The 24,668-nt window shown below is 37.0% G+C and overlaps 2 protein-coding genes across 3 annotated transcripts; both read right to left on the bottom strand.

Annotated features, from left to right (window-relative positions):
* Nucleotides 1-1,353: 1,353 nt before the first annotated feature.
* On the bottom strand, nucleotides 1,354-2,772 carry LOC104234388 (pentatricopeptide repeat-containing protein At2g29760, chloroplastic-like). The gene has a single exon (XM_009787941.2). It carries the CDS (start codon nucleotides 2,770-2,772, stop codon nucleotides 1,354-1,356), a length of 1,419 nt encoding a protein of 472 aa, XP_009786243.2.
* Nucleotides 2,773-3,929: 1,157 nt separating this feature from the next.
* LOC104234389 (LIM domain-containing protein WLIM1-like) lies at nucleotides 3,930-6,706 on the bottom strand. 2 transcript variants are annotated; one of them, XM_009787942.2, is made up of 5 exons: nucleotides 6,355-6,706; nucleotides 5,070-5,166; nucleotides 4,937-4,977; nucleotides 4,736-4,825; nucleotides 3,930-4,478 (listed from the first exon to the last, which is right to left on the bottom strand). In XM_009787942.2, exons 1-5 carry the CDS (start codon nucleotides 6,490-6,492, stop codon nucleotides 4,272-4,274), a joined length of 573 nt encoding a protein of 190 aa, XP_009786244.1. In that variant the 5' UTR covers nucleotides 6,493-6,706; the 3' UTR covers nucleotides 3,930-4,271. The 2 variants fall into 2 exon arrangements, with proteins under 2 accessions (XP_009786244.1, XP_070027350.1); XM_070171249.1 differs by having other exon boundaries at nucleotides 4,937-4,974; nucleotides 6,355-6,652.
* Nucleotides 6,707-24,668: the final 17,962 nt, after the last annotated feature.

The raw sequence follows: 24,668 nt of genomic DNA, 5'->3' as shown, positions 1-24,668 counted from the left end.
ATTATGCTGGACCGGTCTCTGTTGCAGCAAAATAGTGGCTATTTTTCATTGATTTCGTAAACGCTTGCTATTTTTGAATGACCAGTCCAAAAACTGGCTATACCTTGCTATTTTTACCTTTAACTTCTCCACCTAAAATTTCAGTGGTACCAGAGTATGATGGTAATGTTATTGTGAAGGTCCATTAATTTTGGTAAATCAGTGCAAGCACCTCACAAGTATATATCTACATTACTTGTCCAATGTCCTCTCGAAATCACGTTAAACTAGAGTTGTGTCTTACCTCAAAGGGTATGCATTTGCTTAAAATGGGCCAAGTAATTTAGGAGCATAAGGTCATGGTATGGATGCAGAAGATCTTTACAACCGTATTTCAAGAACTTATGTCACAACGAACTGATAAAAGTATAGTACAAAAGATGAAACAAGTCTGCGAGAAAAATTGAGAGATAGAGAACATAGGAGAAATAAATTGCATACGTTGTTATTGAACACCTACAAGGAGAATGAACTCGGAATCTAGCGAGAATTCCTGGAAAGAATCTAAAGCAAATCTGTGGTGGAATGCAAAAGGTGACACAGAAGGCATAACATAGCTCAATAAAGCAAAACAGAGATGCGGGAGTTAGAGATAAAATTTGGCGCACTCATTTAGCAGTCGGACAACTTCCCAATATAATTGATCTGAAGGAGCTCCAGCCACTCCATTTCCACCATCATGCAGACCTGTCCGAATACCATAACATCCTTCCATCCCTCTTTCAATTGATCAACCGGGGCTCTCATACAATTGAAAAATACATCATGTCCAAAGAATTTTAACTTTCTGATGCACCTTATGCATGATGCCTCATATCAAAAGCGAACCCTTTCGTTGGGTGGTAAAGTAGATCCAAAATCATTAAAAACGATAGGAACCTGACACTTGATATAAAGAAGATAGGAACCTCCACCTTCAGTTTTGTCCTATAAAGTTAAAATCTAAACCAGAACAGTCTTACAGCTTATGATCTGCTACTAACAGTTTGTTCAACATTCTATACAGATATAGGTGTTCTTTCCCAGAACTCATTATTACGAGTAGTCATCGTAGCAAATTTCTTCTTCTGAAAGTGCAAAAATCAGAAGCAGTCTAAAAAAAGGATCTCTATTTCATAAACTTCAGAAATGGCCTTCAAATCTGATGGCAGTCACAATGAATCCTTAACTGCATAATGTGACAATTCAAGTCCCAGAAAACATATTCACGGAACCAAACGTGACAGCTAGCTTTTCATCAAGCCAAGCTGCTGCTTCCTCGTTTTCTCTCTCAATGAACGCATATCATATGCGTGGTGTTAGCAACAATGCCTTCTAGGAGAGCACTATCCATAGTTCGTTTAATTTGTCCAGAACTTCCAAAATCTGTGGGTGTAACTTATCAGCAACACGAAACTCGTGAACAACACCATTCACCTCGATCCAACTACATCCGATGTCTGATTGGGTCTTTCTCTGACCCATTGCTTTCCTCACTTCAGAAACTTTCTCCCAGTTGCCTAGAGATGCATACAGATTAGAGAGCAGTACCTCACTTCCACTAGGTCCAGCAGAGTTAAGCTGCTTTATAAAATCTATAATGCTGTTACCAAGGAAAATATTGCGATGAATTCTACAGGCACTGAGCAAAGCCCTCCATATGACTATATCAGGTTTTATCTGCATGCTCTTGACAACTTCAAGTGCCTTTTCCAAGTATCCAGCACGGCCAAGTAAATCAACATAACAGCCATAGTGTTCAATCTGAGGCTTAAGTCCCCATAAGGTCTCCATGTTATAGAAGATTGAAGAACCCTCTTCTACCAGACCTGAATGGCTACAGGCGTTAAGCACCCCTATAATAGTTACTTCATTTGGATTAACTTTTTTATCTAACATCATGTTAAACACGGTTAAGGAATCCTCACCAAGCCCGTGATATGATAACCCTGAGATCATACTTGTGAAATTGTGTACATCAGGTCTTGGAATTCTATTGAAAATCAATCTAGCACAGTCTATTCTCCCACATTTCGCATACATGTCAATAAGAGCAGTAGAAATATTTGAACTACAAAGAATATCATTTCTCATAATATAAGCATGAATCCAATTTCCCTGTTCTAAGGCCCCAAGATTAGCACAGGCAGATAGAGCACAAACAAGTACAGCCTCATTAGGCCTTACCTTATCTTCAACGGCACAAAACATCTCATTTAAACAGACAAGTACCTCCATGTACCTCCCGTTTCCAGCAAAACCCGATATGATAACAGCCCAAGAAACATCATTCCGCTGTGGCATTTTATAAAAGATTTCACAAGCTTGATCCATCTCACCATTATTTGCATACCCACACACCAAACTAGTCCAAGAGAACACATCTCTTTCAGTCATTTTATCAAAAACTTTGTAAGCATCATCTGTAATCTTGAAAACCGCATACATATTAATCAATGAATTCCCCACATATAAGTTTGATTCCAGCCCATTTTTCACCACTAACCCATGAACAATTTTTCCGTGTACAATTGATCTTTGGTGGGCACATGATGTAACAATGAAAGTGAAAGTATACTCGTCTGGATGAACCCGAATCAGGGGATCTAAATTCAAGAGTAGGCGAAAAAGACTGAAACTTTCTGAAGAATTTTGGAGTTTGCAATAGGTTCTGATAATCAGATTCCATATTAGAATGGGGGGTGAAGGCAGGGGATAGTGAAAGAACAAAAGTCTTGCTGAGGTGAATTCCATAATGTGTAGGTAACAGTGAATGAGAGAATTAACAAAAGCAGCAGTTGATGAGAGGGCTTGTGTGAGTATTTGGGCATGTATTTGCTTTAGTTGAGATTTTGGTGGGCGTTGGTGTAGCAATTTAGATAATTCTTTTCGAGTTATGTGAATATTCTGGCTGGGAATTTTATGTTGGGAGACGGCGGGAAAAGTGGTTGTTGAACAATAACAGATTCGACATTTGGGCTTAATATCAGTCAAGTGTTTGGCTTTAAGCCAAGAAAACAAGCGCATTTCAAGTTTCACAAAGAATATGAAACTGGAAATCAATTAGGCGTCTCAGCTCTAGTCATACTGATATTTAGTGCTTTGCACTAATTTCTATCTTGGCCTTGGGGGTTGGGGGGGGGGGAGTGAAAACTTGTGCAGAGCAGTGGTAAAGAAGCTAGAATTTTACTCCATAAGAAAACTCAATGATGTCAAATACGACTAAGTTGGGGTCTTCAAATATTTTACTCCACAAAAAAACTCAATTAGACTAGTTTTTAGAAGTTTACTTGACAAATTACAAGGACTTGAAACTGACTGAACTCAACTTAGATTTCAGCATTGTGCGTAATCACAATTGATGTTGAGTGACTGACTGAACCTAACTTACTGTAGGTAATTTCGGATAATTGAGTGATCATTTGAGTAATGGAATCATTACTTAAATAGTCACTCAATTATTCGAAATTATCTAGTTAAGTCATTTTTCCTCCGTTTGTAAAAAATAAGTCACTTAATTACGCTTATAGCACTCACAAGATAATTTAGAGGGTAAAATATGTATTTGGTAATCAAAAGTTTGAGAAATCTAGTTAAGTGACCTTCTGAGTGTTATAGGCCTAGTTAAGTGACTTTGTTGTTACAAACGAAAAAAATATGACTTCAGTAGGTAATTTCATATAATTGAATGACCATTTGAGTAATGGACTCTACATTCACACTCATTCCAACTTTTGAGTGCCAACATCAATGGCCTTCATTGGATCATTACTAGTTAACCATAAAAAATACTACTAGTAAAATATAGACAAGGGTCAACCACAGTTTAATGGCTAATCTTTTTCTGTCTCGTACCTTCAAAAGAAGCATAACATGGAATTTAGTAATTGAGTGTAAGTAGTCAAAAGAAATTGCCACAAAGGAAACTGAGAAATGAATTTACTTAGTTTATGAACCAAGGAAAATAGACTTTTCCCAGATAAAAGCCACACCAATTTCGGGACAACCACAAGAGCAATCCCATTATACATACTTTAGGCAAAACTATCATATATAGCAAGTAAGGTACACACCAACAGAAAAAGAAAAGAAGTGAAACTCTGTTGACTCTCTCATGAAAATATCAGATATAGGCATTTGATAATAACCCTCCTGTATATGTATTAACCTCTTGACCTGATTAAGGCCAGAAAGCTGACTCTCGATGTTGTATTGCAAAATCAAACGAACGCGAAAACTTTCATGGCAGAACTCTATGCTTTTCCATTTGCAATCACCCCTTTAATCTTCTCGTTGTCTTCCATGTGGCTGAAGTTGCCTCTTTGCTTGAAGAGCTGCGTGTGATGGTGCCTACAATACAGCTTATGATCATGAGCCACATAATTTGATGGACTAATCACACAGCCCCCATGGCTACATTTGAAACATGCCCTGTGGTACGACGTGCCATCAACAGCCACCTGTGAAATAGCAATGAGCATAATAAGTGTATGTTGATCTAAGAGGAAAAGGAGAGCTTTCAACAGGAGCACTCAGGCTTGGATTCAACTATTCATAAATTCTTATTTTCTGGTGATTACAGTACAAACGATTAGATTGCCTACATTAGGGCACTCAGGCTTGGATTTCGAAAGAGAGATCAATGTCTATAGTGTTACTATTCATCGTTTTCCACTAAAGCTAACTACTAAACAGAAAAGAAAATGTCAGTATGTACCTTTTCGAGGGGGTAAACAGTTTTCTTGCAGGATACACATTTATCTTGAGTTCCACCAAACAAAGCTGAAACTTTGCTGTTTGATTGTCCCTGAGTAGATCAACAATACAGCACAAGTGAGCTCAGCGGGTAAAAAGAAGAGAACGGTGTATGCTTAAGGGATCATAAGAGATCTTGACATTAGAATCAATCATGGAATACCTGATCAGCAGATCTTTCCCTGGCTGTTCTTGGAGCCCCTACTGCAAACAATATAACGAGCAAGTGAAAACAAGCTTCAAAGGAATAAGTGATGCAAAAAATGAATTATAAGAAATATCAACTGGGTAGTAACCTTCAAAACTCTTGTTCAGGCTTCCAGTCATTTTGAATAGTTGATCAAAATGAGGTCTGCAGTATAAAACTCCTTCATAGGAGTTGTAGTTACTTAGCTGCACAAGTTTAAAAAGGACAAGGAAATTAAGATCAAGAAGTCTTTTTATGGATTGATGAAAAAAGGCAAAGGAAATGATGCTAAAGGTACATCAGAGAGTAATTGACATCATAATATCAGTCAACCTAGACTTTAATACTTTCAATTAATAGACTACCTGGCAATTAGGCGAATATTACTTATGTTCAAGTAGCACAAACTACAGAGAGATTTAATGAAGTTGTCCGGAAAAAAGAAATGTTCTGTCCTTCAAAATTGGAGGAAGAGCTGCAATTTCAACACAAACCAAGAGTTGTACTGTCATAGCTAGCAAGGTAGCTGTTAAGTTGAGGACCTGACTTCAAGACTAGAATGCAAAAATATCGCTTAACTCATCAACCAAATAGTGAAGGAAAAAGTTTGTCATTTAGCATAGTCTTATTTTGATAAATTCAAAGAAATGCCAGCACTTGGGCAATAGAACAAATAATCAGAAGTTTCAAATTCATGGTTTATCCTTTGCACTATCTTTTGAAAAAGCTAATAGATCCAGAATTCACAGATCAACAAAATAGGAGAATCAATGCCGGTATGAGAGGTTAATTGAGGATTAAAAGAGGACAATATTTAAGTTAGCAATACAATCAATTTTTGTATTGTTCTGATATATTTCATGTAGAATATTGAAGAAAAGTTCTTTGGCGGCCAAATAAATACAGAAAAGATGAGAATGATCATAAAAATAAAAAGCAAAGGCAAGATACAAGTGCAGGAAATTCAGATCTTCAATGTAGCAAGACAATAAGAAACTGCTGTAAATCGCTTTATCAATATCAATATGTCATCAAAGCTGTTATCTTTATGCCCAGCTTCAAATGCAAAAATCGCATGTTTACATATTACACCTAAGAAAGTAGTACTGCCAAATACTCAAAACTTTCAACAAGGCAGTTCACAACATTAGCAGCTAATGGAGATCCATTGTCCAAGATTATAATTCTCGATTATCATCGAATCGAATTAACAAGTAGCATGAGTGTTTCAATCTGAACACGCCCAAACAAAAATCAAACCAGGAAATACCTTTTAATAACATTAGGAGGAAGAAAATAAAAATACTGCTTTCCGGATAATAAATGTCGACTATAAATGATCTCAAGCAATCAGAAAGTCATTATATATAATTGTGAGAAAATGAAGTAATCACCTTGAGAGTACCCTTGCAATGATGACATCTGAAACAAGACTTGTGATAGACTTTGCTGTCAGCCTTAAGTTGATCAACCAAGTAGACAGTTTTCTCACAGGCCTTACACTTCTGTGTTGTCCCTCCAAATGTTGCCATTACTTTTTTCTCTGCAGATAGATAGACAGACACACAGACAGATCTCTACTGATAATTCAATCCCTCAAATTCTGATCCAGTAAGCCAAAAAAAAGAGAGACCCTTTTTCCAGGAATAGTCTCTCACTTTGAAAATTTGAGTCAATTACAGGACAGAGAACAAGTTCGGGCGTTACCGACGTGTTGAATACTTATTAGTAGTAGTAGGGGAGGACAGGCCTTTTCAATTGTGAATAGAAGAATATTGTCTGTCCACATTGTGGGTGTGGGGCATTACAGCCAATTAAAAATTTGAATTTTCGATTGACTCCAGCAAAGTAGTAATAGTGGATGGACAATAATATCCATTACTCAAACACGCGCCGATTCTCAAGAGGATTGTGCCTTCCGCCAACTATAGTTTTGGCTTTTGTGCGCTGTATGTATGTACAACTGCAAGTTGGTGTCAATGGATATTAGAAAACCGACTAAATCGATCGAACTGTACCGCATTGAACCGATTTTTAGATTTCTTTTAAAGAAATCGTAGGTTTTTATATAAATCTATAACCGTACCGATAATTAGGGTAAGTTTTTTATTTTATAAAAATAAACTGAAAAAATATCGAACCGTACCAAATAAATTTTACATGTAAAAAATATATTCATATAGTAAGTTTAAAACTAATAAAGTATTAAATTTTTCATTGGGTCTTGGAATTATGAAAACTGTTACAAGCCAATAAGTAATTAAACTCAAAATACTAATTTCTAAAACCCATTCTGCTACTTATACTTAAACTAAGCTATTTCAAGTATCTTTATTAGCAAGACACAAAGTATTCTAACGATTATGAGTAGCAAACTACAATGTTTGAATATGTTTCCTTTCATATAATTTAGATTTATCTTTTTGAATATTTAATCTTCTATAGACTCTATTCTTGAGTCCTATCTTGGTATATCTTTCAACTCGTGTGATTTATATTTTCTTTGCTTTTACTTAGTTTCTTTTACGTTGGTGTCGAATAGTTGTGTATCTATACTCTAACCATCTTTCATGTTTTTAATTCATTATCCTTTAGGCAATAAAATTGTCTAGAGAGTTTCGCTAAATCCTATAAAAGAACGTACGTTATTGCATTCTACTTTTACTGGTGAATTTTATATGACATTTAAAAATACCGAAAATTAACCGAACCGTACCGATACCGACATGATTGGGACGGTTTCGAAAAGTCTAGTTTTGGTTATACATAATAAAATAACCGAAAAATTGATATGGTACAAATTTTATAAAATAACCGGCCGAACCGAACCATTGACACCCCTAACCGCAACATTTACTACTCGTTAGTGACTTAGGTGGCCTATTTTTTTTCTAGGAAGTAGGAACACAAATTCACTCTAAATAACTAAAATTGATATGTTTGTACTATTTGATATGTTTACTTTATTTTACTTTTTAATAAATGTAAAACGTAATTGAATAGCAGTAGAAAGACGATTTTAATTTACATTGTACCATATAAAAAAATCTAGGCATGTGTAAGTGTTTTTATCAATCTAACTTAAACCCAACGGGTGCTTCCGGCCTTCCACCACCAACTATTCCATCCCTCCTCCACGACTAATCATCAAGTGTTCATGTTCGGTTTGAATCAATTTTTTTCTAAAAAGAAATCAAATCAAATAAGTTAATTTTTTAAATATTGGAACCAAATCAAACTAATTAAATTAATTTTTTATCGATTCATTTTCTGTCGGGTTTTATCGATTTTTCAAAATTTTATTGTTTTTTTAAGATGAGCGTACACTATCAAACACATATCTGGCGATTACATTTTTAACGTAACACTATCAAAACAATTGCTCTTTGAGAAGTCTATCATTTACCAAGAAATATTGATAATAATTGAATCAACTAGTGATGGTAATTTAAGGACTCATAGATTATTTTTAACATGAAATAGATTCTCGTATTTAGCAAAACCAATTACAACTAGAATCTAAAGGCAGAGAACTAGATTATTATAATAGCAAAAAACTAGACTAAAAGTGTAAACGATTAACATGTACCATAAGGTTTTAGAAACTTTGTATAAAAATATACATATATAAAATAAATTTTAAATAACTACTTGTATAGTCGGTTTTGTTCGGTTTTTTAGTTATATTTTTATTAAAACCAAAACTAAATCAAATTTATTCGGTTTTTAAAATTCAAAACCAAAATCAAACCAGACCATACCAAAAAAGTATCTGTTTTTTAATTGGTTTGGTTCGATTTTTGGATTTTTTCACGTAAGTATAGTTCCTTTTAAGCGTTGATTCTGTGCTTTATCTTCTCTTTTCTTATCGGTGTTTATTGTGGTGCATCCTTTGCTCGGGTTGCCAGTGTTATTCCTCGACTCAAAGAGTGAGACAAGGGTATTGTGTCATAGATGCCCTACTCCGAGCGTTCGTAGCGCAAACTTTTTAAAAGTCGTTGGGAGGCCCGTTCACATGATAAGGTTCCTTCCCAGAGCAAGTCACATTGAACTTCTTCTCCTAGCGTTGTGTTCTCATTTCTTTTATTTTCTTTTGTAGGTTTGCCTAAGGTCGTCAAGCTTAGGCCTCCGGTCGGAGACGAGGGCTTGCCTGTTGAGTCTCCTGCTTCGGGACTATAACACTCCTCAAATCTAGAAAAGTTTCAAGACATACTAAATATAGAATTTAAATTTTTTTTATCTTGCCTTAAGTGCATAAAAATTATACTTCTATAACGGATTTAAACCCTTGTAATTGATTTTTGAGTTACTTCTCTATTTACAAATAATTGGATATATAATTAGGAAAATATTAATAATTTTAATATTATTAATTATTAAAAGTAGGTATAATTAAATACTAGTTAAGTCAAAAAAAAAAAAAAAGGAAAAACAAAACAAATAAGGAAGCACGTGACAAGCCTTAGCCCTTTAAGGCAAAGGATTAAACAAAGGGCTTATACAAAGAAACAGAACGCTGTTCTGTTCACGCAGCAAACGCAAGGCACACAGGCAATAAAAAAGTTCTAGAGTTCTTTATAAATCACTAATTCTTGAACTCACGTATATAAATTCCCCATTGTCAATTATCCTACAGTAGTAGTAGGTAAGAATTGAATAGTTAATTCCTTTCTTTCTTTGTATCAACAGTAAATTTCATGTTTAGGTGTGAAACTTTAAAATTGATTAAAATACATTGGTTGTTGTAGAATTGATTATTTGACCGGTATAAATTGGACTGGATCTATGTATTGGCTCGAGGAGTTTTGAGGTGAGTTGATATAACCCTTTACTAAAGTGGTTTAACTCACAAAAGCACGCATACAATGTGTTTGATGAATTGCTTAAAAGAGTTAATATGTACTTAATTGGAGCGAGTGAGTATTTATTAACTTTGAATTGTTCTAGCTAAAGTTTAGATGATTTATTATGATATATATGCATAAATTTTCAGATTTTTGTGTTATTTTTATATGCCATTTTCATGTTAAAAATTCATGAAGAAGCAAGGATCTTTAGAAATATTTTTGAATATTTATTTCATTTTTATGCCATGCTTTAAGGATACTAATATGAGTATGTATAGGATGTTCCAGAAAAGATTTAGACTTGAAAAACCACAAGAAGAAGTTTTAGAAAGAAAAGATTTTTGGGAGTATCCTCTATTCTGAGAAGGGGTCATCGTCCAGGCCGAGGGTCCTAACCAAGGCATTGACTTCCTTAACTACTTGTGCCAAATTAGGGAGCACACGAGCTGGGGCTATTTATTTATCCAGGATAAGGTATGATACATGAGCGCCGAGAACCATGAAGCGAGTGACACCTCGTAGATCGGGCCTATTCGATCAGGAGCCGATCACACGGTGACTAACACAGAAATAAGTCAGGATAGTTGGAACTCCCGAAATATAAAGTGAAGTATTTTTTTTATAAGAAAGAAAAAGAAAAAAATCTTTTAGAATATTCATAAACAGCTATTATGCAATTATTTTAGAATTGTTCTTAGAAGCTTTATGTTTTCTATGCATTTAGAATCTTTGCTCGTAATGTATATTGTATTAAAGTTTCGTCCCCTATCGTTGAGACTCACTGAGTGCAATGGATGGTACTGACGTTCTCTTTTGGGAACCTACGTTAGTCTGCGGTACAACGTAGGAACCAGTTTTGTAGGCGAGCAGGCTACAGTTTAGGACTTCCCTCTCATCCAGTGCTATTGGTGAGCTCCGCTTTTGTTCGTGGAGTATTCTTTTGAGTCATATTTATGTAGTTATATTTCTTTGTTTACTTGGAGAACTAGTCAGACAATCTCATGTCTTGAGAAATGTGTCAGTTTATCAGTAGAGGTTTCATAGACACAGTCGGTGGGTTAAGATTAAGATATTTTTGATAATAACTTAGCAATATTTCAGTGATTACTATGAATAAAGTTTTGGAGTTGGTTTATTTTAGAAATTTAAATTAACTAAAAGTATTTGGTTAAAGTATTATCTTGTTGAATATAAAGTTTGAAGTTATAATAGATTTGATAAATACAGATGGTTTGCTCGGTCAATTTTAGTGATTGGGTGCCGGTCACGACTTGTTTAGAAAATGGGTCGTGACAAACTTGGTATTAGAGCATCAGGTTTATAGAGTCCTAGAGGTCTATAAAGTCGTGTCAGTAGAGTCTTATTTATGGGTGTGAAGCGCGCCATACTTATAAATAGGAGGCTACCAACATTTAGGAAAAGTCTCATTTTTTTTCTTACTTTAGATCGTGCAGTAAAGCTTACCTCTAAGAAATTATCTAACAACTCACAGAAATGGCTCGTACTCACAACTCTAACACCGACACTCAAGATGCTGCTCAAGAAACTATTGCTACTATTGTAACTCCAAGTAGAACTAAGAAGGCTTCAACTCAGAAATGGAAGGGTAAATCCTTAAAGGGGGTTCAAGTACCCTATGTTGAACATGAAGAAAGGGTGGATCATGATGAGCAAGTACCTTAGGATCCACTTCCACCCCCAACAGCTGTTCCAACTCAAACAACTATATCTCCAAAGGTGGGTTAGATGTTTAATGCTGTCAACAGTGCTATGGAGATGTTTAAAGCCTTCAAGGCCAACCAGAACGAGAGAAGAGATGAGATTCCACCTCAATCAAATAGACAGAACAATTCTAAGTCCTCAAGAGTGATTGAAGTTTTAAAGCTGAGTCGCCCATTATTCCATGGTACTATAGTTGATGAAGATCCAATGTTGTGGCTGGAGGGTGTCAAGAAAGCCCTCCGAGTGATGAAGGTATTTGATGATGAAGTTGTGGAGCTGACTGCCTACCAGCTTAGAGATATGGATGCTCTTGGTTTGAGATGTGGGAAAAGGAAAGAGATGAAGATGATGGTCCGCCTACTTGGGAAGAATTCGAATAGGCCTTCATGGCTAATTTTATACCAGAAGAGGATAAGAAAGCTAAGGTTATAGAGTTTGAGCAGCTCAAGCAAGGGAATAAAAGTGTGCAAGAGTACTACATGGAATTCATAAGTTTGGCTAAGCATGCTCCTCATATGGTTAAGACAGAAAAAGCAAAGATCGCAGGTTTGTTGGTGGTTTGGATTACCACATTAAGGATACAACATCAGTTGCAACGGTAGGAATGACAGCTTTCTGCTCTATTGTGGGTTTCGCCAAGAATTTAGAAAAAGACAGACAACAAAGGAGGGAAGAAAAAAAGCATAACAAGAAAGCCCGGACAATGGCCGGGTTTAATGGTACATCCAGCAGAGGAGGAAGGAGTTCCTTCAATAAGGAGTCATTAGCACCAGCTCAGTCCAGTCATTAGTCAGATGATGGGTCTTTCTTCAGACGTACTTAGAGTAATGGAAACCTGTCTCGCCAGAATTAGAATTTTAGGACACCATCCTCATATAGCCAGAGTCATGTTGAGCAACATTCATAACAACAAAGTTTTTGTGGTATATGTAAGCGGCAAAATTCAGGTTAGTGCAAGCTCGGGTTTCACAGTTGCTATCATTGCAAAGACATTGGTCATATAAAGGCCAACTACCCAAAGTTGCAACGTAATTTCAGTGGGGTATCAACTCGTCTTTCTAGTTCCTAGCTACTACAGTTGCACCACCTCAGGCTCGTGGTTCTCATAATCAGACCGGGTATGGGTAGGGAGAGGTGCAGATCGAGTTACTCAGGGAGGGAAACAACCCATTTTGTTTGCCGCACTTGATCGTCAGAGTGTAGAGACATATGCAGAAGTTATTATAGGTATACTTTTAGTATGCTCACATAATGCTTATGCCATAATTGATCCAGGTTCAACATTTTTGTACGTGACTCCATACTTTGCAATTAACCTTGGGCTAGAACCTGAACAACTTAGTGAGCCATTCCTAGTATCTACTCCAGTTGGCGAGTCAGTGAAAACAACAACAGTCTATAGAGGTTGTATAGTTTCAGTCCAAGGTCGCAACACCAAGTCCGATCTCATAAAGTTAGAAATGGTGGATTTTGATGTGATCATGGGTATGGATTGGTTGTCTTCCTGCTATTCCATGTTAGATTGTCATGCCAAGATAGTCAGGTTCCAATTTCCAAATGAAGAAGTCTTAGAGTGGAAGGGTAGTTCAACATCACTTGTAGGTAAGTTTATTTCTTACCTTAATGCACAATGAATGACCAGTAAGGGGTGTCTTGCCTAGCTGGCTCACATCATTAATCCAGAATCAGAACCACCAGCTCTTTAGTCTGTGCTAGTTGTTAGAGAATTTCCAGAAGTTTTCCCAGATGACCTTTCCGGACTTACTCCTAAAAGAATCATAGACTTTGGCATCGATCTCATGTTAGGCACTCAGCCTATATCTATACCTCCTTATAGGATGGCTCCGGCAGAACTTAATGAGTTGAGAGAACAGTTAGGGATTCATCAGGTCGAGTGTTTCACCGTGGGGTGACCCAGTCCTGTTTGTCAAGAAGAAAGATGAGTCTCTCAGAATGTGTGTGGACTATCGGCAGTTGAATAAAACTACCATTAAGAACAAGTACCCACGGTGAAAAGTAATTTTCAAAGATAGATTTAAGGTCGGGGTACCATCAGTTGAGAATTAGAGAAGAGGATATATCTAAAATAGCCTTTAGAACTCGCTACGGGCACTATGAATTTCTAGTAATGTCCTTCGGGTTGAAAAATGCTCCAGCTGCATTCATGGACCTCATGAACAAAGTTTTCAAGGCATTTCTTGATACCTTCATTATCATGTTTATAGACGATATTTTGGTATACTCTAAGAGCAAGGATGAGCATGCAAAACACCTCAGGATAGCCTTGTAGACCTTGAAGGAGAATGAGTTTTATGCCAAGTTTTCAAAGTATGAGTTTTGGTTGCAGTAAGTGGAATTCTTAGGCCACGTGGTGTCTAGTGAAGGCATAAAAGTAGACCCTCAAGAGACAGAAGCAGTAAAAAACTAGCCAAGGCCGACAACGCCAACCGAAATTAGGAGTTTCTTGGGGTTAACTAGCTACTATAGAAGGTTTGTAGAGGGGTTTTCCTCGCTTGAAGCTCCATTAACTAAGTTGACTCAGAAAGCAGTTAAGTTCCAGTGGTCAGACGCTTGTGAGCAGAGTTTTCAAGAGTTAAAGAAGAGGTTGACCACTGCACCTGTGTTAACCTTGCCGACAGGTTTGGGTGGGTTCACAGTGTATTGAGATGCCTCCAGAGTTGGTTTCGGTTGTGTTCTTATGTATGATGGAAAAGTTATTGCTTATGCTTCCAGGCAGTTAAAGAATTATGAGAAGAATTACTCTACACACTACTTGGAGCTTGCAGCAGTGATGTTTGCATTAAAGATATGGCAACACTACCTTCATGGTGAGCGTTCTGAAGTGTTTACATATCACAAAAGCCTCTAGTACATTTTCAAGCAGAAAGAATTAAATTTGAGACAGAGAAGGTGGCTCGAGCTATTGAAGGATTTTGACATCAATATCCTTTATCACCCGGGCAAAGCTCATGTGCTAGCAGATGCACTTAGTAGGATGTCAATAGGTGTCCTGGCCCATCTTGCAGTACAAAGGCGAATTGGATAGTTAATTAAAATTGGATAGTTAAATAGGGTATATAAATTCCCTATTGTCAATTAGTTGGTAAGAATTGGATAGTTAATTACCTTCTTTCTCTGTAGCAGCAGTAAATTCCATATTTAGATGTGAAACTTTAAAATTGATTAAAATGCACTGGTTGTTATAGAATCGATTGTTTGACGGACATAAATTGGACTGAGGTATATGTATTGGCTCGAGACGTTTTGAGGTGAGTTGATATAACCCTTTACTAAAGTGGTTTAACTCACAAAAGTACGCATATAAGGCGTTTGATGAATTGCTTAAAAAAGGTAATATGTACTTAATCGGAGCGAGTGAATACTTATTAACTTAGAATTGTTCTAGCTAAAGTTTAGATAATTTATTATGATATATATGCATAAATTTTCTGATTTTTGTGTTATTTTTATAAGCTATTTTCATGTCGAAAATTCATGAAGAAGCAAGAATCTTTAGAAATACTTTTGAATGTTTATTTATTTTTATGCCATGATTTACATGTAAGGATACCAATATGAGTATATATAGGATGTTTAAGAAAAATTTAGACTTGAAAAGTCACAAAAAGAAGTTTTATAAAGAAAAGATTTTTAGGAGTATCCTCTATTCTGAGAAGGGGTCATCGTCCATGCCGAGGGTCCTAACCAAGCCGTTGACTTCCTGAAACTACTTGTGCCAAAGTAGGGAGCACACGAGCCGAGGGTCTTGTTGCTGAGAATTTACTTAGCAAGGCTAAGGTATAATACATGAGCGCTGAGAACCATGAAGCGAGTGGCACCTCGTGGATTGGGTGTCATGCCCGGAACCTGGGGGGAGAGACCAGCATCCAGTGCCTTACCTTTATTTGCATACCAACTAGCTACTAAGGAACTTTGAACATATAATGTTATACCTTAGCCATGGGCCACATTGCAAGACAATTTGCGAAAGCTGACTAAACATCAATATAAACCTAGGCCGACAAGGCCGTCATAACTACTTCAGCTAACAACCAACAAAATATACATACAAGTCCAACAAGCCCAACATACTGGACTAACTGATAGGATATGTTCACAAGCCTCTACTGATGGATGTACTGTGATTGGAATAGGGCCCCCACCTACCCATAATATATATACATATATACACAAGATGGAAATAAAACTCTAGACCCGACAACTCCGAAGGACGTGGAGCTTACCGATAAAGCTGAACTCGGGTTACCTACTGAGGAGGTCTACCCGTCTGTCTGTCTGAACCTGCACGCATGAAATGCAGCTTCCCCGACAAAAGAGATGTTAGTACAAAATAATGTACCGAGTATGTAAGGAAACAAAATAATTGAAAGCTGAAACTGAACTGATAGTATAATAACTAAAAGTAACAGGGAGTCAAAGATAATCTGAAGATATGCTTACCTGTTGATACTGACTCAACTCTCTCAATATAGTAAGTAAAATAACTGTCCAGCCCTATAAGGCTCGGTATATATATAGCTGCTCTGCCGTAGTAGGCTCGCTCATAGGCGCTCGACCATACTAGGCTCTGTATCTCGGCCATGCTGGGCTCGCTCATAGGCGCTCAACCACAGTAGGCTCGGTATATAACTTACCATCTGATTAGAGGTTGCCCAATAGAGGCCTACCCACCGATTATAGCTTGATGGTGGTGAAAATACTATAATACTATATATATATATATATATATATATATATATATATATCCTCTGCTCTTTTGACTGGAAGAAGACAATACTCAATTGAATATAAAGTCCCGATAAGGGAGAATACTGTAACTTATGAGACTAGGATAATGTATATAAATTCAGGAGTACGAACTTCTCTTTATGCTTCGTTATCAAACACATGTAATTACAAGATCATGCCAAAATGAAGGAAGGGCTTATCCTTAACATACCTGAGCCGGTTCTCTTGACAATCCCTCTAACACACGTCAATTGCAACAAATCACGTAATGGCGGATCAAAGTAGGGAAAACTCCGTATGATATTCTTGAGAAAGATTGCACTGTACTCCCTTATAATTGCAAAATCTAATGTTACTTATGTGGATCAACTAGATTTGCACAGGTCGTTCTTATATTTCATACCTAGGTACATGATTACTTGAGATACATTAGAGGCTTTTGTAATGTAAATAGTAAACATGTAAATCTAGTGAACCATTTCAAGGCTTCACTTAGATATTACTATTTGGAGATATCAAGATTGAGCTTTCAAGAGAATAGCACTTCAGTAGCTACTCTTGTTCAAGAAATGGAAGCTTTATTACTATTATTATATGCACCTCTCTTTTAAATTAGAGAGATATTATATTAGAAAGGGGTGTGAGTCCCACTTTATGTGGTAGCTTAACCACATAACCCTTTAATTGCCACCTTTCAATCATAATGCAAGTGTCAAAATCTTGGCATGGGGGCTGCCACGTTGGGGTTAATCCTAATCCAATAATTATCAACTTAATTTCTTAATTACATGGTAATCTCTCACTAAAAATCAATAATTACCCAATTATTCACATAATTAAGAATTATCTCAAATTACTTATAATACTACTCACTTTTAACATACTTTATACACATTACTATCATGGTCATGTGGTACCTTGTATGGTACTAGTCTATAAATATCGGGTATTTTAGCTCGGGCCGTATTTTATCCCAAAATGTCAAACTTCGACGAAATTCATATTCTTCAATTTGCTTACCCTCTCACTTTCACGAATTTACTCATCACTTGTTTGAAATAGCATAATGCTTATAATCTCAAAATAGTCTCATTCCCGAACTTTCATCAATTCACTTATGGCATACTTTCACGTATGAAAACATGAGGTGTAACATCATTTCCCCCTTTGGAACATTCGTTCTCGAATGTTAACTGATGCAATTACCATTTTCATAACTTATGTCTTCCGAATACTTTAATACTCTCCTTTTCATCTAGAAAACTGTTCTGTGAATAAATTCAAAGGCCAAGGCATTTCCCCGGTTTAGGCCTCTTTCTCACACCACGACTTGTGGTCGGAATCCTTCCAATCTCGTAACTCTTGCTACCTTGTGTATGACTTTGAACTTGTTAGTGCGCCTATGCGACTCTTCTTTCCTTTTTCCTCCAATTTTTTTAGCCATTACTGAAGTTCTTCGCTTGGTACTTTGTCAAACTTACGAATATTGCTATATCTTATTTCATAAACCTGGTTATCCATTTGCATGATTGTACTGCATCTAGGTAGGTCATACTGTACCATAACTCTTACTTCAATTTATCGTTACTGAGGTCTACTACCAAACTCCAGGTTACTCTCGTTGCTTATCCTATATGTATTCCTTTTAATGCTTCCTCATTAGTGTTCATCTTAAGAATGATGGCCTAATCTCATCTCATACTTTATAACTTTTATCCATCCATTGTTGATTCACCTTAATATTGATCTTAATTTACCACTGATAACTTGACCTCTTATGTAACACTGTCTCTAGGGCTCACGCCTCATTGGGGAATATCTAGAGTAATTGCCCTAATTGTATTTTATAGTATCCTAATGTGATTCACCTTATGGGGGGGCATCCTAATCCAATGCCGTCCTTGAAATCTTTTTTTCTTCTTCAAATCATTACTCAATCGAAGGCCCAACGTCATCCTTTATCTATCACAATTATACCCTCATTCTACTACGATGGCAACATTCCATCTCTTCTAAATGCTATTAGTCTTTAGACTCCTTTGAGTTCATTCAGACTATACTGAACTTTCTATAACTTAGAGAAACCATCAGCTCTCTTATTTTCACGGGCGTAATCTTGAGGAGTTATCCATTTTCGTCACCTTCTCACCTGCCTTTTTCTTTTCCTTACTTCTGTCTTCCTAAAAACTTGTCGCTCTACAATACTTTAGCTTGCGAACTGCACATATATATTTATACTACTTGCAACCTTCCTTCAACTTGCTTGCCCTATAAATTTCCTTATGTTATTCTGCAATATTAAGCGAGATATCACATCGTCTCTAACTCTTCTTTAATCTTTTAACTAGAGCTATCAGTACCTAGAAACCATAGGCTGGAAGATATGCCACTGACGAAGCTGCTATCATTCCTGGATACTGAATCTCAACGCTTCTAGCCTTCTATCTGAAGTATGGATTATTCACAGTTTTCTGCACCTGAGTATCTCGTACGTTGTTCACCTTTACCTTACTTACCTTAAAATATCGCTTCACCTCATCTACTCCTTTCATAAACTCCCTTCCACATAGGTATAATTCACCTCCACAACTTGAAGCTCTATTATAATACTTGCACCTCTGGTGCATACACAATAAGGTGGGAGCTTCATACTGACTTCTTATGAGGCTGATACTCTTCTAATTGGCTTTATCGTAGAGCCATTGTAGAATATGGTTGTTGTACTATTTCTCTTGTACCTTTGATATTAAGAGTGATTATGCAATGTTCTCAATCATGACGTCTATAACTTTCTGGGTCCAATAATCAGACTCCTTATTTACTTAGTTGATGTAACTCTTTAGTTTCCTCTTCCTTCTAATCGGCCTTTATGTAGACTTAAGCTATATCCCCCTCTGGTATTAGCTATTACTTTAGCCCTTCATTGACGCTATGGATTATCCATGATACAATCTTTTAACAATTCAATCCTTCGTCTATGACCTGGACTCAATTCTTTTTTTTAAACTTATACCAGAGTCTTTTACGGCTGTATGATTGTTAACATATATGCTGTATGGATAATACTCCGAAATCTTAGGTGTATTCATAATGTAATTATCTCGGGATCATTGATCAAATAATTCCTTTCGTTCCTTCCCAAATTTCTTTAATTACAAGCAATTGCTTTTACTGGTCATTCTGCCACTTGTTGCATGAATAATTGGCTTATCTTAGTTCCCACACATACCAAAAGTTTCATGCGACTCATATGATATCGAATATTACTTTTGACTTTACTTCGCATTCATTAGCCACGGTAGGTGCCACTTTCTTTTGGCGTGCATGCAATTTTTTATTGAGACTATTTCTATATGATCATATCTCCTTCAAGTTACCATGTTAGGTTGAAGCCTTCTTCCTTATTTCCTCAGCTAGACTTTTATTGTAGTACTTAGGGAGGGCCCTCTGATTCTTGCAAAGTTGTGAGCTTATTACATTGTATACTCGATGAAATTTTTGATGTCCTTCCTCGCTTATCCGTAGTTACTTACCTCCATGCCATTGTGCTTGTAGAGTTTCTTCTGAACTTGATATTTTGACTATCTTCTCAGTGACACTCTCTTTTATTTCCGTAACACTCATATGATACCTTTAACTACTCCAATTCGTATCTGAGTATTTCTCAAGGATCACGGTGTCATAACTGCGAGGCTGAATTCACTATATTAGGTTTTACTATGTTTATTTTGCACGATCTGTTAATTTGTCTGTATCCTCCTGTCTAGATATAAATAGGCCCTTCCTGAATCGACTACTAACTACGTGTTGACCCATTCTCATATCAATATCCTGTGTAATCTTTCTTGGGTCAGTTCCTTTGTCTTAACTTACTTCCCGCACAAGCTCTTTATCTATCAATAACATCTTAGGCAGGAACCCTTACTTCCTCTCCTTGACATCATGTTTGCATAATGTTTTGGAATCGTAGCATATCAGTAGGATTTGAGTAAATGCAATCTCATTCCTTTCTCATTTTTATCGCATTCTTCCTTTACCATTCCATAGTAACTAGAACCACTTAATCCTGACTTAATGCCACATGATTGAAGCCTACTCTGCACTACTATTAAGTAGCAAGAGAGGTCGAAGAGCTTTTACCCGATTTAGGGTCGGGATCGATTTCCACAGAGAGCTAGAATTTGGAGTCGGGTATCTATCTAGTTTAGAGTTGCATATGTGTTCCAAATTACACTTCTATATATTTTTGGGGTTTTTGTTTTACTTCTACTTTTATCAAACTACAATGGTAAATGAACTAGATTACACTAAAAGATAAACTAAAGCGGGTTGTTCAAATGGTTTTATAGGCACTAGGGTAGTGACTTTCGCCTAGGTGGTCAATTGACCGGTAATTGTATCAAAGACATGATTGACATAATTGGGGAGTATGATATAACCATTGCACGATATTACCCACTCTACACCTCTCGGTGGTTTGAGTGATTTTGCTCGAATTGACTTTCTCAAGACCAATTGGGTATGCAAATTTGCACAAGCAATCAAGGTTCAAGTCGGGTATTACTCTCTCAAGGTTTAACCCTTTAACTAGGGCTATCAATCTCTTAAGTACGTCCCAATTCCTTATTGGACCAATTTCGGAGACTTAGGCTCTCTTTCTCAAGAAGAGCTCAAGTAAACTAAACACAAACTAGTGTTTGCAACCACTATCAACAATTAACCATGAAATTGGCCCAAATATCAAACACTCATAGTCAATCTAGCCCTAAAATTCAAGACCCATCAATTACCCACACTAGGTTTGAGCCACAATCCTGGTTTATGGGTCTAGCTACTCATAATTAAAGAAGAAAAGCAAGAAATAGATGAAGAATAACTCATATTAATTAATTAGTAAGATAAACAATAATATTCAATGTTGATATGCAGATAAAATTGCCCAACATAGCTAAATACTTCGAACCCATGAGCGCAACTATAGCTAAAGACTATCTAATACCCTAAAAATGGGAAAAGAAGCTATTTATACTAAGCTGAAAAATCTGGACAAAAATACCCCTGCGGGACTAGTGCGAACCACACAAAATGGTGTGCGGCCGCACTAGGGCTCTAATCTTGAAAATCTAACTCTCTGAACTCGGGCACTGCGGACCGCAGAGAATGGACTGCGGCCGCGGAGGCTTCTAGTGCGGTCCGCATAAAATGGAGCGCGACTGCATTGGTTTGAACTCGAAATTTGGCGACTCTCTGATCCTCCTTACTGCGGACCGCACTAAATCGAGTGCGGCCGCATTGATCTTAGTGCGGATCGCACAAAACCTAGTGCGGCCACACTGCCTTTGTGCCTGAATGTCATGCTCTCTGAACCTCACAATGCGGACCGTACAGAATGGTGTGCAGCCGCACTGGCCTTGTTTTGCCTGAGCTTTGTCTTGTCTTGATACTTGTGCAAGTTTCACTCCTTTTGAGCTGATATTTGACTTCTTGTCACTTTGTTGATCAAACCTGCAATCAAGCAAAACTTGTTAGCCTTTGGGACTATTTTGTACACATTTCTAATTAAAACTTAAGTAAGAAAGAGTATAAAATGTATCAAAATCCCTAGTTATAACCACATCACTCCATATTCCCTCCTATAGTACTAAGATTTAGTGCTACGACGATCTACCTATAGATGTTTTACCTCTTCATCTTTGGCATCTTTTCGCATCATCGATGACCCTTACTCGCTTTGCGGTAATCCTTTTGTACCAAGGATAAAAAGATTCCTTACTTACAAGGGTGACACTTACTGACACACATAGTCCCTTAAGCTTGACGTTTCTCACATTGCTTGCTTTATGAAAGCGTCTTCCTGAATGACCTTTAAAGGTTATTCTTCTGTCGTCCTTTCTATTATCGCTAGAATGCAATCTGAAATTCTCATGATACCTTATTCATGTCTTGTTCACCTGCTCATATTGATTTTTATTACTCTAGGGTCTAACTTTTCCTTCTGGTAATCATGTTAGAGTCACGAACTTATTTCTCGAAATGAGGATATGACTTTATGGCCTATACTCCTTTGTTATCTCAAGGCATGTCACCTCTCTTCTTTTCCTTTATTTCACTATAGACTCTGTAATACTGCTATTTTTTATCTACCGTTGTCATCTATGTATCATTTCTTACTCATAATGCTTTATTAACTCTCTGCTTATTTCCCTGCTAATATTTCTATCTATCACTTTATTCTGAAAATTTTAACAAGACATTCTTTTGATTTTAGCTCCCCTTGCTCCATTCACTAGCTCTTCGGGTTGCCTAACATTCTCTCTCTCCTAGGGATGGGAGTCACACTAAAATAATATTGATCCCTTCCAGGCTTTCAGTGTCATTGTAGTACTCATATCTAGCTGTACTATTTTACAGTGCACCTCTTGGTGTCTCATAAGGAAACCTATTAGCACATTTGCAATATCCTTTAGAAATGTCGGCTAACACTAACAATCCATCCACCATTTTGGGTTACCTGATCGAAGCCTACACTGCACTACTATTAAGTAGCGAGAGAGGGTCGAAGCAGCTTTTACCCGATTTAGGGTCGGGATCGATTTCCACAGAGAGTTAGATGTTGGATTCGGGTATTTATCTAATTTAGAGTCGTGTATCTGTTCCACATTATACTTCTAAACATTTTTGGGTTTTTGTTTTACTTCTACTTTTATCAAACTACAATGGTAAATTAAACTAGAATAAGCTAAGAGTAAAATGTTGCGGGTTGTTCAAATGGTTTAAAAGGCACTAGGGTAGTGACTTTCACCTAGGTGGTAATTGACGGATACTTGAGTCTAAGGCATGATTGACATATTTGGGGAGTATGATATAATCGTTGCACGATTTTACCCACTCTACACCTCTCGGTGGTTCAAGTGATTTTGCCCGAATTGACTTTTTCAAGACCAATTGGGTATGCAAATTTGCACAAGCAATCAAGATTCAAGTTGGGTATTACTCTCTCGAGGTTTAACCCTTTTATTGGGGCTATCAATCTCTTGAGTACGCCTCAATTCCTTGTTGAACCAATTTCAGAAACTCAAAATCTCTTTCTCAAGAAGAGATCAAGTCAACTAAACACAAACTAGTGTTTGAAACTACTAATTCTGCAATTAAACATGAAATTAACCCAAATATCAAACACCCATAGTCAATCTAGCCCTAAAACACATGACCCATCAATTACCCACACTAGGGTTGAGCCACAACCTTAGCTTATGAGTTTAGCTGCTCATAACTAAAGAAGAAAAGCAAGAAATAGATGAAGAATAACTTATATTAATTAATTACTAAGATAAACAAGAAGATTCAATGTTGAAATGTAGATAAAATTGCCCAAAATAGCTAAAATATTCGAACCCCCGAGCATAGCTCTTAGCTAAAACTATCTGATCACCTAAAAATGGGAAAAGAAGCTATTTATACTAAGTTGAAAAATTTGGACAAAAATACCCCTGCGGGGCTAGTGCGGACCACATAAAATCACTTGCGGCCGTACTAAGGCTCTTGACATAAAAATCCATCTCTCTGAACTCAGGCAATGCGGATCACATAGAATAGAGTGCGACCGGGGAGGCTTCTAGAGCGGTCCGCATGAAATGGAGCGCGGACCGTATTGGCTTGAAACTCAGAACTAGCAACTCTTTGATCCTTCTTACTGCGGACCGCACTAAATTGAGTGCGGCCGCATTGATCCCAGTGTGGACCGCACAAAACCTACTACGGCCGCATTTCTCTTTTTGCCTGAATATCATAATCTCTGAACCTCACTTGTGCGGGCCGCACAGAATGGTGTGCGGTAGCACTGACCTTGTTTTGTCTGAGCTTTGTCTTGTCTTGATACTTGTGCAAGTTTCACTCCTTTTAAGTTAATCTTTGACATCTGTCACCTTGTTGATCAAACCTGCAATCAAGCACAACTTCTGAGCCTTTGGGACTATTTTGTACATATTTCTAATCGAAATTTAAGCAAGAAGGAGTATAAAATGTATCAAAATCCCTTGTTATCAACTCCCCCAAACTTAAGCTTTTGCTTGTCTTCAAGCAAACAAAATAAGACTCACCCCTCAAGGGAAAATCCAAGAAAATTCAGCTGTCCTAAAGTAACCTCATCTAGCATCAATTGGGACTAACAATTTTCCTCAATACAAATGAATCATTAACAACATTTACTCTTTGAAACACCATGGATTAAGTGCGACACAAAAGTATCAAGAGTTGACTCAACACATCAAAGAACTCTTTCTATTACTTTAGTCATTGTGGAACCCAAACTCACACATCCTCAACTCCCCCTAAGCAAACCTCACCTTTAGAATAGTGGCACTCAGAACGAGGTCAATGGAAGTTCACTC

The sequence above is a fragment of the Nicotiana sylvestris genome, chromosome 3 (genome assembly GCF_000393655.2).
Source record: "Nicotiana sylvestris chromosome 3, ASM39365v2, whole genome shotgun sequence".
NCBI lineage: Eukaryota > Viridiplantae > Streptophyta > Magnoliopsida > Solanales > Solanaceae > Nicotiana > Nicotiana sylvestris.
The sequence above is the reverse complement of the archived record's forward strand: the minus strand, read 5'-3'. Positions and strand labels throughout refer to the sequence as shown.

Bases quoted from the DNA above. Each gene is read 5' to 3' on its own strand.
- LOC104234388 (XM_009787941.2), bottom strand. From the start codon at position 2,772: ATGGAATTCACCTCAGCAAGACTTTTGTTCTTTCACTATCCCCTGCCT.
- LOC104234389 (XM_009787942.2), bottom strand. From the start codon at position 6,492: ATGGCAACATTTGGAGGGACAACACAGAAGTGTAAGGCCTGTGAGAAA. The intron at 5,167-6,354 runs GTGATTACTTCA...AAACTTGTGCAG, and splicing joins ATTGCAAGGGTACTCTCAAG to CTAAGTAACTACAACTCCTA. The intron at 4,826-4,936 runs GTATTCCATGAT...TGATCTACTCAG, and splicing joins GGGAAAGATCTGCTGATCAG to GGACAATCAAACAGCAAAGT.